Raw genomic sequence first — 15250 nt, forward strand, 5'->3', positions numbered from 1 at the left:
CAAAACAAAACTCGTCTCCTTTCTATCTCTCGTTCCTAGGCTGATGCCACATTTTCACTGCTCCAAACATTACTACTTAAATAATTTCAACAATTAATTAAAGCTCGAACTAATTGAAATTAAAAATTTAAATAAATTTTTGGGTATTCAGGGTTCGATATATTCGAGGTTCATTTGTTACTCATGTGGTTAAGGAATAACTGAATATTCTTTTGTGCTAATGAAATCTTCTCCCAATTTTTGGTTCCATCAACGAGGAGAAGCTAGCCGAAAGGTTAAAAGTTTTACAGGAGCAGTAAATCAAATGATTATTAATTAAATATTAATAATTAATAAATGAAAACGAAAGGTTTTAAATAAAAAAACAAATAATGTTTTGAAGAAGTTGATGTGACCATTAACATAATACACACAGCACGAGCATATCCGTCGCTTAACATGTGAATCTGATGGGCAAAAGAGTCATTTCATAAATAAAAAAATTTGTAAATATATTTTTAATTTTACTTCGTGGTGATAAATGGAAACTATTTATTCTGGTCATAGATCCTTGTTTTTTCGCTGCTCTATTTTTCGCATCTTTTTTTTGCTTTGTTTTGTTTCTCTTCAATCGAAACTCTCTGTCAAGAGAAAATAAATAAATAAATAAATTAAAATAAGAATTAAAGAGGAAGAGTCAGAGAGAAGGAAGAAGTACTTGGCAGTCTTTTATGGTAAAGGAGACGACTGAGATTGCCCAGATACAAAGCTCTCTTCCGCATATCGAATGCAACTTACCGTTTCTTCTGCTTCTTCTTCATCTTCAGTTTTTCTTAACTATTTTTTTGTTTCTGGTTTTTGGGATTGATGGATTGCTAGATTGTTAATAACCTCACATAAAGAATCCATCTTTGTCCAAACCCAGATTTTTCTACTCTTTATATTATCAGTTTTTCTGTGTTTTTGTTTTTGGGATGGCATCTTCATCAGTGGCTAGTCCGCTGTGCACGTGGCTGGTGGCTGCTTGCATGTCGGTCACGTGGGGGAAAGACCAGTCACAGTCTCCAATGCTCCACTCATCAGCCTCTTCTTCTTCTTCTTCTTCTTCTAAGAGACTCGGCCGGTGGGCTCGTAATAGAAGGAAAGCTCTTATTTCTCAATGTTGCGGCGGCTCAACCAGCAACAGAAACGGGGGCTTGATTTCGTCGTTTTGTGGATCCAGCATTCAAGGCTTGATGGCTTCCTGCTTGGCTTTTGAGCCCTGTAATGACTACTATTCCTCCAAAAATGGTAGCCTTTTTGGTCAAAATGGAAGCTTTTCTTCTTTCTTTGGATCCAAAAATATTCCCTTCAATAACAATCGCAAGCTCCGAAGACTTAATCGAGGAGCTGTCCATTCTGGTAATTTTAGCATCTTGTTTTATTCAATTGGAAAAAGGAATGTTGGTTCTTGCTGCCTTGTCAAATCTGGGATTTTTTTTCTTTTCTGCTCTGTTCTGTTCTATTTTTCACCTGTTTTGATTTGTTTAATATCTGACAAAGGTTTAGTCTTCTTTACGCATGCTTCTACTTTCTCTTGTTTTTTGGAATTTGACCCATTTTAGAGAAGTATGCGTTTGTGTTTGTTCTTTTTTATATTCGCCCTTTCTTTAATTGCTTTGCTTCAAAGCAAATTTGGATATGACAATGAAAAAAAAAATTGAATGTAAAGATATGAGATTTTTTATAATTTGGTACCTTGATCATAATTAAGAGAGCTACCAAGGATTTTTGTTATTATAAAACATACAAATTAGTCAAGAGTTAGACTTATAGTTGAATTTAAGTTGCTATTAGCTCTATGATGATGACAAATCATTTTTCCTCGGATAATCTAGTTTTAATAGATTGAGCAAAAAATCCAGTTTTAATAGAAACAGGTGATGCATGTGCATAAATTGATTCTGTCTCTGCAGACTATATAATAATCATTAAATTATGAATATCAGAGATTTTTTTTTCTCTCTCTCCCCCTCCTTCCCTCCCCCTGTGTCTTTCTTTTATCTCTGGCAAGTTGGGGTAGGCTAGTAGTATTTAATGTCTAATCTTGATGAGCAAATTATAATAGTCTTTTCATGGGTTTGCTGGCACCTTCGATATAAAATAGGAATATGTTTATTTGTGCATGCTAAATTTCTTGCTTTTCTATGCCTATGTGATTTGTTGTTTAAGTTTGTATTTTATCTGCTAAATGATGGTGATAGAGAAAAAAATTTTATGCATGCACTGAATTTCATAAAAGTTACCAGTTAAATTTACTTGCAATTTGTTGGTTGATTTATTTAAAAACTTAGGAGAAGCCATGGCTGTAGCTGTGCAACCCACAAGAGAAATCACAACAAAGAAGAAACCTCCTACGAAGCAAAGACGAGTTGTTGTGACAGGGATGGGTGTGGTAACTCCACTTGGACATGACCCTGATGTCTTCTACAACAATTTGCTTGAGGGTGCAAGTGGTATAAGTGAAATCGAGACTTTTGACTGTGCCCAGTTTCCAACTGTAAGTTGTTTTAGAGATCTCTTATCTGATGTTGTTTGCACTAGTGCTTGTTCTTAGTGCTCCTGTTTTCTCTCCAGAGAATTGCTGGAGAGATAAAATCCTTCTCAACTGATGGTTGGGTTGCACCGAAACTTTCCAAGAGGATGGACAAATTCATGCTTTATATGCTTACTGCTGGAAAGAAAGCGTTGGAAGATGGTGGAGTAACTGAAGATATCATGGAGGAGCTAGACAAAACGAAATGTGGAGTTTTGATTGGTTCAGCAATGGGTGGCATGAAGGTAAATTCTGCAGTCTATTGTTCATATCCCTTTATTTGATAAAGGTGAGGAATGCTTGGAAGGAAGAAAAGAGCTGACAAACACTTTTATTAGTCAATATTAAACTTGATGCAAAATAGAAGACAACACTCTGGGGTACCTGGTTTTATACAACAGAACATGCTGGCCATTGTTACTTGCATACACTAAAATGAGAGCAGTACAGTTTTGTAATACTATCTTAGAATTTATAGTCAGCCTCAATAATGTAAACTCTTTTGCTAGAAATGGAAACCAGTGTAGTATATAGCACCAGGCATGAGGGCCTCATGACCTTAAAACTGGATTAAAACAAACTGTCTTTGCAATGTAGTTTTCCTTTGTCTATCAGTTGATTCATCTAGGTGGTTTGTGGAATAACAGGTTTTCAATGATGCGATTGAAGCTTTGAGGATCTCATACAAGAAGATGAATCCTTTTTGCGTACCATTTGCTACTACAAATATGGGTTCTGCGATGCTTGCAATGGATTTGGTTAGCTTACTTTTAGATTATGCAATGCTAAGATACCCCTTGATGGAAGCTGAACTTTGCACTTCAAGCTTTAAACTGATAATTTCTTCAGGGATGGATGGGTCCTAACTATTCAATCTCCACTGCATGTGCTACAAGCAACTTCTGTATATTAAATGCAGCAAACCACATCATTAGAGGCGAAGCTGTAAGTTGAGCGAAGAAAAACATCCATCATAATATGGTATAATTTGATTGCACTATATCTGAGATATTTGAAAAATATTGCAGGATGTGATGCTTTGTGGTGGCTCTGATGCGGCAATTATACCCATTGGTATCTTTTTCTTGCTTTCTTATTTGACATCATTTTATAATCTTTCCACTTATTACATCATGACGTACTTTATTTTGTGTTTCTTGATACAGGGTTGGGAGGATTTGTGGCATGCAAAGCACTCTCGCAGAGGAACAATGATCCTACCAAAGCTTCACGCCCCTGGGATGTTGTAATGTTTCAATAACTCTTGAGCTCCCAGACCTTTATTATGTTTTTTTTTGGCAGTTGTTTCTATCTCCATGTTCTATAACAAAAGCTGTAAAAATGAGAATGAGTTAAAGAAGTAAACTTGGTGGAAACTAATGATAACAGTTTTTATCATTTGAATAAGCAACCTGGTTATTTTGTTATGAGAAATGTGGTCTACCTCTTTAGTTATCATGTCTTGTAACTCTTTAGGTCACAATGAGTAAGTTATGCATCTTCACATGGTACTTTTGACAAGTTACTCTATGTATTTATTAAGGTTTTTCTAGTCAAAGTCCGTTACTGAATGCACATAATTTTACTTGGTCTGCTTCATGTATGTTATTTACCTGGATAGTGGCTCTAATTTTTACACAGAATCGTGATGGATTTGTCATGGGGGAAGGTGCTGGGGTTCTACTTTTAGAAGAATTGGAGCATGCTAAGGTACACTTGCTTTAACCCTCCAAAGCCATATTCTAAGCCATAGATTTGCACTTAGTAGTTTGTGATGAAGTTACTGAATGTGTATATTACTTCCCTTCTTAAAAGGGAAAATGACAAAGGTTTTTTTTTTTTTTCTGGCAGAGGAGAGGTGCAACCATCTATGCTGAATTTCTGGGTGGAAGCTTCACATGTGATGCTTATCATATGACGGAGCCACATCCCGATGGTAATGAGACGAGTCTTTATTACTATATAATCCCAATTTTATCTGTCTGGTATTTCATTGCAGAGGTTTTTGTTGGTGAGAATAAATATTGTAGATAATTTTATGAGAATAATTCTGTATAATAGAGTTAAGAGGAACCTTAATGAGAATCTTGATCTATTGTTTCAACTTTGTTACACTCATATTTACATAGGTGATTTAGCTATTTGTGGTGGCAATACCACAAAGACATGGCCGCAGCTTGTATCTATGTAAGCAGTCAGCAGCTTACTTTGGTTTTTAGGCACATAGGCATGCCTTTATTTATTTCTAAAGATGGACCACGAAACTTAATTTTTCCTCTTAATTGGCTACTCATAATTTGTTGCTTGTTCTGTCAGACAATGATTTCGGTGGTAAATATATCTTGATGTTAGAGAGAGATAATTATAGAGTACATGTCTTGATGTTAGGTAGAGATGCTATTAGGGTTTTAAATTGTTTTCATTCTCACTACTGGTTAAGCAGAATAAATATCTTGAGATTGCAACCTATGCCTCTTCCTTCGAACATTCCCAGCCATGATGATGCCTCGAAAAATGGAATTAGTGGTATTTACATGTTTCTTCTGCATCAGCACATACTGCTGTGTGAGAGATTAAACTAACATCCATCTTGTGAAATTTAAAAATAGGAGTTGGTGTCATTCTCTGCATAGAGAAGGCCTTGGCTCAGTCTGGAGTATCCAAAGAAGACATAAATTACATTAATGCCCATGCTACATCTACACCAGCTGGAGACATTAAAGAGTATGAGGCTCTCATGCATTGTTTTGGAAAGAATCCTGAGGTAATTTTGCATATTTTTCTCAAATACCTAGATCTTTATGCATAATCTGTTTCTCATATTTCTGCATTGTGATTATTGATAAGATCTCCGATTATTGCAGCTAAGAGTGAACTCTACAAAGTCAATGATTGGTCACCTACTTGGAGCTGCCGGTGCTGTGGAAGCAGTCGCAGCAGTACAGGTAGGCAATTTAGAGATTTGGTTATGCTTTTATTTTGGATTTAGAAAACAGATTTCATGAATGTATTTTGTAATGCTGGATTTTTTGTTGTTTGTATCTGTTCTACAAGAAGACTATAATTGCTCTCCCCACTTCCTCTCTTTTCTGTCTCATGTCTACATTGTATGATTACATATAAAAGACTTGCAATTACCATGTTCAGTTTCCTTTTTTGACACCTGAGAATTGACATAGTAATGTCTATTCATTGCAGGCAATACGGACTGGTTGGGTTCATCCTAATGTTAACCTGGAAAGCCCAGATGAAGGAGTGGTATATTGGTCCCCCCTCCCCCCCTCCTTTTTCTTTTAAAAGTTATGCTTTGCAACTCTTTTTTCTTCTTTGTAAATAGAATTTAATGTTCTCTTTTTTCCCTCAATTTGGCAATGAGACTATCTTATGTTACCAACACATCTATTCAGGACACAAATGTGCTTGTGGGGCCAAAGAAAGAAAGATTGAATGTGAAGGCAGCATTGTCTAATTCTTTTGGGTTTGGCGGCCACAACTCCTCTATCATTTTTGCTCCATTCAAGTGAAAATAGTTCAAGCACTGCTCTTCCAGTGTTCTCTTTGATTCCGCCCAAGGTATGCAAACTTATTTAAGTAACAAACTTAAAATACTGATGTATACTACATCAATAACACCCGCTGGTCCATATAATTTTGGGTAGGTAACTGTTAACAGGTCAGCCACATTGTGCAGAGTACCCAGCAAATCTCCTCTGTAGGCAAAGATCACTTGAAAAGGGTTATTATATGAAGAATGGTGGCCAGACAAGGGAGCTTTACAAAAGACCTGACTGTGTGGCTCTATTTAAGGAGGAAGTTTTAGAGTTACCCATGCCGCTGTTGTTTTTGAAGATTTCATCTTTCTCGTAAATTAGCTACAATGGAGCTTTTAGTCTTTTTAGATGACATGGGCCATTGAACCACCAGTAGATGTAGTTCTGGTCTCGTAATTTTTGTTTTCATGTACAAGAAAATGGCTGATCAGTTGTCTCTGATAGTCAATTTGTAACGAATTCTGAGGTGGCAGATGCCCAGGTTACACTTGTAGAGTGGTGGTCTTTGACTTTTGTGTTCATGGAAGCCTGTTTTCTTTCCCCCTTTTCTTTTGCCATGTGTTTTTCAGCACTTGCCATTGGAAGAAAAAACGTAAGTCACCTGTCTATTTATGCATATGATATTTCCTCAACACCCAGACGGGAAGGAAAACATTGGGTCTGGAGTTAGGAAGGAAACAACTCTGCTTTTTCCTTCGTTTTGGTAGTGGAGAAACAATGTAAAAGCAAAAGGAAAATGGAATGTCTATGCTGTACGTTACTATTGTATATTCTTGATAAAAACTTTGAAATGGGCCTTGAAGCTCTCCTCACATTAAATGCCTTTGCTCTTGAGAGACAGTGAGATTTGTTGCACAAACCAGACAAATAGTTGACATGATCGCGTTCGGGTTCATTGGATCCTTGCTAGTTCATGACAAACACCAAAGACCAAACTAGTTTTACCTAATCCCTACCTCTCTTTAAGTAAAGTTGAATTGTTTAAACACGTGGAGAATGCAGTGACCCAAAACATGAACCTGTCTTGTTTGTGTCGTGTTAAATATGAAATAATAAGAACGAATACTAATAACTTCTAATCTTTTTCCATAGATCATCAAAAGGAGAAAAGATCAAATATACAAGAAACCTCCACTTTTATTCATCATAACATCATTCAAAATTCTCAAATTGAAGGAAAAATATATCATTTATGGAATTAAATATAGTGTTTTAAAGAATTCGTCCTTAAATATCTATTTTCGAGGAGTATTACTATGATATTATAGTATTTCCTATTTTCTTTTGTCATTTTTGACTTCTACCAAATATCATATAGAAACAATCTTTCTAATCAGAGTAAGCAAAATGGATAAATCAGCAACATCAGCATTTTAACCAGCTGACACTGTAATTATATACACACAATAACACAATCCAAATTCAACAAATCACTTCCAAAATTTTGGCCTGTAGTTCTAATACAAGCGATTGAAAAATCTTTTCAAAACTTGGGCGAAAACACCTATGCATATGGTCACCTTTTCCTTTTGCCACCTTTCTTTTGAACCTTCTTAAACTTCATGAACTTAACAGAGAGTGCATTTGAGGCACTCTTACCTTCAAGCTTTTTTGTCATTTTCACCACACTTGCCATGCCCTTCCTAGCAGCTGCTCGATGTTCTGGCCTACGGCTCATCATCTTGCGATCAAGAGGCCAGTACGCATATGGTTCAAGCTTATCCTTCTTTTTCACATCCCCACCAGCCTTCTTGCTAGCGTACTCGTTACCGGTGTATGCCCATCCCGACTCTGATGTTTTCCTTCGCTTCTGGGTGTTCCTTGCAGAGCCAACAGAAAAATGACTTCGTGCTTCACTCCTTGCATCTGAATCAGGGTCAGAGGATGGAACCTTCTTCTTTGGCTTCCCTCTTTCGTGAATTATCAAGCGCCCATCAGGATCAAACTCTGGCTCGTCATCAGAATCTTGCTTCCGCTTGAGATGTGAAGATGATCGCAGTGATGATCTTGTTTTATGCTGATCAAGCAAGTCTAGTGGCTCATCTTCTAACCGGTCAAACAAGTCTTCAGGCAAGCTCTTATCTGCTTTCCGTGTTTTCTTGGGCCTAAAGCAAAAGGTGTGACTGTATCAGCTTAAAAAATTAACAAGGAAAACACTAAGGATACTAGACTGTGAACCTATGCTCTCCACCAGATGACTAATGGATCAACCCTCCACTCTCCACTTCCTCAAGTAAACACCAACACCCAGCCTACCTCTTGCAATTTTTACCCCGTATTCTTAACACACCCAGAAGTAAAACTGCTGATGATTTAATCATGAGATATAGTATATCTCTTTGAAGTTTCAACTCCATTTGAATGAGTCAACAACCAAACATAATTGAAAGATATGAAAGTAGGGGATCACATCAATCAGACTACTTCAAATGCACTGGAACTAATAATCCATTATTAATATACAAAACAAAGATCAGGTGTCCACTGACCGCAGTGAAGATGCTTTTGATTTTAACCTTGAGGAACCTTTACTCTGTCGGCCAGAAGCCATCTCTCCATCACTATCATCTGTATCATCATCACCAAAATCAGAAAATATTTTGGTATGATTCCATCTGCTAAGCCTGCACATTCAAATTACTAGGAAAAATCAGAGGCAAACAAATAAATAAGATACAGAAAACTTGATTTGGAGCACATCCACCACTCTCTGCTCAACAAGGAAAGAAGGGAAAACGGTAACATAGAAGGTTCACCATGGCCATTCATTCAAGATACGAAACTGTCTAGCATAAATTTCCAAGCATGAATGCTATCCATAAATACACCTTGTTAATGTAGTGGTCACATGATAATTTAAAAAATCGCAAGTGTAACGGGAAGCAAAGGTGCAAGTTCATAAATACATGGACATGTGTAGCGTGTATATTGTTATTTGTACACAGTCCATCACTATATGATTGTATCAATGCAATAAAGCGAGATGTGAAACCTGGATGTGGTTGCCTTTGATAGATGAGATCTGCTTTCCACAGAGCTAGCAGCCTGTTTCCTCTCTTTCCGCTCCTTGATCTGTGTTTAAGAATGATGAGCAACATCCTTAAAAAAAATGAAGTCTTGACATATCTGCGTATAACAAAATGGCATTCCTCAACAAACCTTTCGTATGTTAGTAAGGAGCTTCATGTGTTCTTCAGGCATAACAGCCTTCACAGCATCAATACCACATTTTCTGACTAGCATTTCCAGAAGAAGCTTAACCTGAAATTAGAATAGAAACACCCATAAGCCAACAAATATACACATACAAAAAGCAAATGATATTATCTGTTATACACACAGTTCAATTGTATATCAACATCTTGGTCCAAATTTTAGTCCCATCAATTGATATTCTAAGCAAATTAAATTTTACAGAAGCAAAATAAAATAAAAATGAACCCTCCTAAATGCAGGATGAGTTGAACAAACTAGAGGCCCTATAAGGAAAATAAGGTCAGTTCTCTCACTAACACGTTATAAAACAGAATACATATCAAACTTGTAACGTTTTGAAAGAATTAAAATCAAATAGTTCAGAAAGGTAATAATGACCAAAAACAATGGTATATGAAGAAAAAGAGCACAAACCTTAGCCTTAAAATGATTTTTGGTATAATCTTGCCACCTCAACAAGCCTTCCACCAAGCTGGCCAGGTGTGCTTGCAAGCTTTCAGCTTTTGATTTGGCCACCAACACTTTCAACAAACCCAGATTAGCCTGCATCATAAGCATTTGCAGATATAAGTGATACAGTCAAAAAGATACAACATAAGGAACGGATCCATAAGCAAAACGTGTGTGTGTGTGTGAGAGACAGAGAGAGAGAGAGAGAAAACAAACTTTAATAATTTCTCTGTTCTTTCTCTGAAGAAGAAGAAATGTTGAAGGAAGCAACTTGTAAGCAGAAGAAACAAGATCAGAAAACTCGTAAGCCAACCGAGCCAAGCCTTTCACAGCAGCACTAATCATGTGAGGAGTTTCTCCAGCCAAGCCTCTAGCAACCTGTGATCATGCATGCAAAAAATTTAAATATCATTTTGAACATATGAAACCTGCATAGAATAATACTTACAACAGACCACAACAATCAATTTCTTTAAAAGTACTTAAAGAAAAACACAAAATTGCATTTGAGACATTTATAATTTGCTAAAGTTACAAAAAGAAAACAAGGCAACAGCTTTATGTATTGCCACTGAGGAAATATCAAAGAGTTATAGCATAGTAAACAGGTTCGATACCAGATTAAACAGGTTTTCTCTCTGTCCACTGTCATCTTCATCTCCATATTCACGGCCAATTTGGACAAGGACCTCATAAGCTCTATTTCTTGTTTTCTTATTAGCCTGCATAAAAGTCACCATACAAAAGGAATCAGAAAACATATGCAGGAAGCACTTCCAGAACTATTAAGATAGTGCCCATGAGAAAATAATAACATGCAACACAGTTATAATTTGTACTTCCAGCAGGTTCCTTATTCACAAAAGAAATCATCTCTTCTTGAAAACTAGATGGATGTTGCTGATCAGATGTCTACATCATACCTCTTTCAAAGCAAGGATTATTTCCGTCAGGAAAGAACTAAGAATATCATGTCTCCTCTGCTCTGAATCATCCTGTGCAAAGAAGCATTTGTTAATCTTCAAAAAAGATTGTTAGAATGATTGATGTAATCACCTAAACAATTTTATGTCCATTCACAAGGGAGATGGAAGACTCAAGTTAGTTTCTTATAACCTTTGAGACATGGGCAATCAGATGGTACAAACAGTCAAGTCTCTGGCGTTTGGCAGAAAAGTGAAATGATGGCAGCACTTCAATCATAAGTTTCAGCAATTCCTCCAGTTTTGCTGATAGAAACCCTTCTTGGTTCTGACAAGGAAAACAAAAAATACGGAAGCATCGTTAAAAATGAAAAATTAAAAGAGAAGGGACAGAGGGAGATATTGGAAATTGGAATATAAAATATGCATCAAAATGCATGGAAACAAAAAATGATAAAATTTAGAAGCATTTGCAATGAAAAAAGGAGATACCCTGAGGATTATTGAAAGCACTTTGTAAGCCTTCTTCTGAATCAAGCCATCGACATCCTGCAGATTAATAATAACATTTTCTTTTAAGTTGTAACTTAACCTCTCCAACATAAAGATAGACTTTAGCAACAACTCAGTTACTATCACCAGAGAAAACGAGAATTGTTAAACCAACCTGCAATGCAGGTTTTATTGCGCTGAATAAGACATCTAATGCTGGCTCATCTAAACCAGGCAATAGTGAAACTGCCAGGTCAAATAACAGCACCCTGCAGTTAATATCAAAAGAAAAGGATACTGTCATTAGCACTATAGAACTGAAATGTCTAAAAATTTTACAAATATAAGCACTGTAGAATCACCTTTCAAGAGATAACGAGCTTTCAGTTGATGAATCATCAACCTGCATAGAATTATTATTCCTTGACGCCTCGGCTAAACCAGCCTCTTGTGTGACTTTCAAAAGCCTGTGCATTGTCTTCTTAAATAAGGTTCTGACAACATTTTCATGTGCTATGGAAGCCAACTCCCCAATTGTGGACTGTAGAAGGAGCAATAATCATTATCAAATTGGGCACAACTGAAATTACCACATAAATGAAACTAACCCTATAACATTACTATATAAGTTTCTAAGGCTTTACTTGGTAGGAAGGATGGAAATTTTTAATGGTTAGATTTTATAACCACTTTCCTATTTCATAGCTCAACCATTGGATTAAAGCTTTTTCTTTCCTTCCTCCCTTCCATCCAACTAAGTAACGCCTAGGACAAAGAGACACAATAACAGAATGAAATGCTGCACTCTCATTAATTAGGACAGTATAAGTACCCGCAAAAATCCACCCTCATCTACTGTAGATTCCATGAAGATTCCCGACAAAAGTGACAATAACTGTGGAGCAGATGCAGTTAGTACATTCAAATTGTCCCCAGCAATTTCTGGGGTATAATGCGACATAGCTCGCTGTCTGGCTGGACTTATATCAGAACTACACAAATCATCTTTTCCTTCCTTAATTTTCTTATTTTGTTGGATCAGAATCTGAAAACTAGAGCATATTATTCCACGAATATCATGTTCTTCATGAAGGGCAGTGCATAAAGGACTTAAAAGATCCTTGAAGCTTTTGGCAGTATCCAAAGGATAATTACAAAATGAAAGCAACAAGGACCACAGTGAGTATACAAGAGCATCTGCACTCCTTGATGAGAAAATTTTTCCTTGTAGTTCAAGCTGCCAAAATTAAGAATTAATTAGAGAAGGTTACAGACAATAAAAAGATGAAAACATCAAGAGCAGGAATTACCTTACGAGATCTCTGCCTCATTTCTCCAATCAGACCCAAAAGTGTCTCACTAAAGAAGCTCAAGTTAGCACCAACAATATGCTGCTTCAGAATTGGAAAGAGCCAAACGTTTACATCTGAGAGGTCATTAGCCTCCAAATTCAGGGGCAGAATTCCTAAAAAAGTCTCAGGCCCCAATGCACCAAGAGCAGATCCAACACATTCATGTAACTGCAAACCAACAGTCAGTATATCCACAGGTTATGGATTACATGACAAAGAAATATCAAAAACCAAGACGTAACAGGTCAGAAATGCTACACTTTGAAGTAGGAAAACTTTATCATATCAATCATGAAACACTAAGCAATAGATACCAGCAAGGCAAAAGATGAAGGATGAATAGCCTCACAAACCTCATTTATTTCCATTTCCAACTCTTATTGCTTCTTGAAAGTTTATATTAAGCACAGCTGTGACCATTAAGTACCATTTCATACATTGTATTACAAAAACCTTGTTTAACCCCAGGGCAACATACAGATTCTTGAGGTCAAGGAATACCTGTTTTCTGTAAGGAAAATCCTCATCAGGCAACCTTTGCATTTCAGCCAAGTTCTTAAGGGTTCCCTTCATAAAATATGAAGAATAATACCCTGCAGAATAGCAATCCGGTTAAAGAATTTTACTTTCAAATTTACACAAACATTGTAATAAGACCAAGAGACAGGCAACCCACAGCACTGATAGTACCTAATTTATCAAACATTGCTGAAACAACCTGAAATGCCATGTCCCACACAGCACCATAGTGATAATCAAGTAAGCTCTCAATGGTTGCACAAACTTTTTCAATGATAGTTGGACCTGCCTTTCTGTCATCCGAGATTGAATTAATAATCTGATCCACTCCCTGCTTGATCAAGCCTTCATCAACACAGCCATTTATCGTGTTCTTGAAAGCCTCCGTGGCAGCAAAAATAGCTTCCTCATGTTCCGACCCCAGAATATCTATCACAATCAAATTCCAATAATCATAACATAACATCTTTTCAAATTCCTAACTAACAATAATTGCAAACCAAACTAAAACATCAAACCTTTGAGTGCACTGAACACAATGGGGAGCTTGATGACACAAAGTTGTCTATTAAGAGAATATACTTTTATCATTCCGGAACTCAACAAACGAGCATTAAACGTCATGCTAACAGCAGATGTTTCATTCGCAGAAACAGAAAGAGCCAACGAGGATAACAAATCTAGCAATGCCTCAGCTGAGACTTCAACATTTGGATAAGTACAAACTAGATTTAAACTATCAGTTACACGCCTAGTAACAAGAGGCTGCCGAAGTTCCAATAAAGTTTTATAGTACTTAAGAATAGTAGTCCCGTATTTCATCGACATAAGCGGAAGAGAGTCCTTCAGAGCATCCAAAACATAGAGAACTTCCTGAGCTCCTTTGGACCGCTCGTTAGAATTCGTGTTTGAACCTCCCGCGAGCAGAAGAAACCTCTCAAATAAGTTCGTTATGGCTTCGCTTGCAGGCGCGAGCACCGGCGTACCTCGGAAGCTTTGTAAAACGTCACGGAGACACAAATGTGATTGTCTTCTCACCTATTTTAAAAATTAATTTGCAGAGAATTAAAACAATGAAGTTGGAGTTTGATTGAATTTAAATTTTTACATTAAAAAAAGAAATTACCTTAGGGCGGGAATCAGTTAAAAATCCGAGCATTACACCGTAATTTTGTGACAAATCCGACCAATTAACTTTCTCTCCGGTAATTAATAAATGAGCTAAGCACTTCAAACCTGAAGTCTGTGTAACCTCCGTAACGGAATTTAATCTTAGAACAGTAAGGGCAGTTGTCGAAACGAAATCTCCTTTCTTTTTTATAATGGCGACGGGGATACGGGGGAGGAGGAGAGAGAGGATGGTGGTGAGAGACTGGATGACGTGAGGAGGAGAGTCCGGTTGGGAGGAGAGGCGGTCGAGAGAGGAACAGGTAGCGCCGAAGTAGGCGATTGGAGTGAGAGGAAGGTTTTGTTCTCTGAGTTCCTGAGACATGGAGCCAATGGTGGCGCAAAGGCGTTGGCTGTCTTCTTGATCCGATTTGGAGAAGTGAGCAAGGATCGAGTCGCAGAAATCGCCGTCCATTGAGTCGGGGAAGACGTCTGGGCCTTCCATATCGATGCCTTCCATGGCGAGAAGGCGATGCTGGTTTCTTGCCCTTGTTTTCCTCTCTTCCTCTTTTGTCACTGAAAACGCCAGACGGTTAGTTTGGGGAGAGGGGCTGCTAGGGTTTATGCAGCGGGAAAAAATGTTTTTGGGTTTTGCATTTTGGATCAATGGGAACGGGTTCGTTACATAAGAGGACTAAGGCGGTTCGCAGTTGGAGTTTTTAACTAGGCCCAATACTTCAGCTTCACGGCCCATAAAGATATTATTAATTCTTTTTGTTAAATAATTTTGAAAAAGGAAAATGATAAATCCGACAATATTTATTATTCAAAAAGTATAATGTTTTAAAATTTTTTAATTTTTTAAAAAATTCAAATAAATTTTTATCCTTCAATTACCTTCTATCAAAGCTCATATACTTTTACTTTGAGTTAAATAGATTTTTATTATTAATTAAAATATTAGTTATCGTTTTATACTTTTATATTGTAGATATGACTTGAATGTTAATTAAGGAGAGTGAAAAAAGTCAAAATGTTTATATTATTATGTCATATCATCATCTATTAAGACATATCATATCAACA

At 36.9% G+C, this 15250-nt stretch overlaps 2 protein-coding genes across 5 annotated transcripts; one reads left to right on the forward strand and one right to left on the reverse strand.

Moving 5' to 3' along the window:
* Positions 1 to 550: 550 nt before the first annotated feature.
* Positions 551 to 6645, forward strand: LOC110410689 (3-oxoacyl-[acyl-carrier-protein] synthase II, chloroplastic-like). 3 transcript variants are annotated; one of them, XM_021420520.2, is made up of 14 exons: positions 551 to 1380; positions 2313 to 2518; positions 2596 to 2799; positions 3202 to 3312; positions 3404 to 3499; positions 3583 to 3628; positions 3721 to 3800; positions 4196 to 4264; positions 4406 to 4490; positions 5164 to 5318; positions 5419 to 5499; positions 5753 to 5812; positions 5962 to 6127; positions 6214 to 6645. In XM_021420520.2, the coding sequence occupies exons 1-13, from the start codon at positions 954 to 956 to the stop codon at positions 6076 to 6078; spliced, it is 1737 nt and encodes a 578-aa protein (XP_021276195.1). In that variant the 5' UTR covers positions 551 to 953; the 3' UTR covers positions 6079 to 6127; positions 6214 to 6645. The 3 variants fall into 3 exon arrangements, with proteins under 3 accessions (XP_021276195.1, XP_021276197.1, XP_021276196.1); XM_021420522.2 differs by having other exon boundaries at positions 6228 to 6645; XM_021420521.2 differs by having other exon boundaries at positions 6246 to 6645.
* A 786-nt stretch (positions 6646 to 7431) lies between these two features.
* On the reverse strand, positions 7432 to 14807 carry LOC110411048 (ARM repeat superfamily protein). Of its 2 annotated transcripts, none has more exons than XM_089782775.1 (18): positions 14184 to 14807; positions 13576 to 14095; positions 13229 to 13486; positions 13040 to 13131; positions 12497 to 12706; positions 12019 to 12423; positions 11549 to 11727; positions 11362 to 11455; positions 11187 to 11243; positions 10888 to 11022; positions 10695 to 10766; positions 10389 to 10493; positions 9988 to 10149; positions 9736 to 9864; positions 9265 to 9366; positions 9098 to 9177; positions 8622 to 8729; positions 7432 to 8210 (listed from the first exon to the last, which is right to left on the reverse strand). In XM_089782775.1, exons 1-18 carry the CDS (start codon positions 14682 to 14684, stop codon positions 7622 to 7624), a joined length of 3798 nt encoding a protein of 1265 aa, XP_089638901.1. In that variant the 5' UTR covers positions 14685 to 14807; the 3' UTR covers positions 7432 to 7621. The 2 variants fall into 2 exon arrangements, with proteins under 2 accessions (XP_089638901.1, XP_021276726.2); XM_021421051.2 differs by having other exon boundaries at positions 8595 to 8729.
* Between the last annotated feature and the right edge of the window lie 443 nt (positions 14808 to 15250).

Source organism: Theobroma umbraticum, unplaced genomic scaffold (genome assembly GCF_002168275.2).
Source record: "Theobroma umbraticum cultivar Fairchild unplaced genomic scaffold, ASM216827v3 scaffold_56.0, whole genome shotgun sequence".
NCBI classification, from domain to species: Eukaryota; Viridiplantae; Streptophyta; class Magnoliopsida; order Malvales; family Malvaceae; genus Theobroma; species Theobroma umbraticum.

Coding starts and splice junctions, on each gene's coding strand:
- LOC110411048 (XM_021421051.2), bottom strand. CDS start 14,684: ATGGAAGGCATCGATATGGAAGGCCCAGACGTCTTCCCCGACTCAATG. Junction 11,456..11,548: donor AGCTCGTTATCTCTTGAAAG/GTGATTCTACAG, acceptor TATTAACTGCAG/GGTGCTGTTATTTGACCTGG. Junction 8,211..8,594: donor TCAAAAGCATCTTCACTGCG/GTCAGTGGACAC, acceptor CTTTTGCTTTAG/GCCCAAGAAAACACGGAAAG.
- LOC110410689 (XM_021420520.2), top strand. CDS start 954: ATGGCATCTTCATCAGTGGCTAGTCCGCTGTGCACGTGGCTGGTGGCT. Junction 2,800..3,201: donor CAGCAATGGGTGGCATGAAG/GTAAATTCTGCA, acceptor GTGGAATAACAG/GTTTTCAATGATGCGATTGA. Junction 3,500..3,582: donor ACATCATTAGAGGCGAAGCT/GTAAGTTGAGCG, acceptor AAAATATTGCAG/GATGTGATGCTTTGTGGTGG.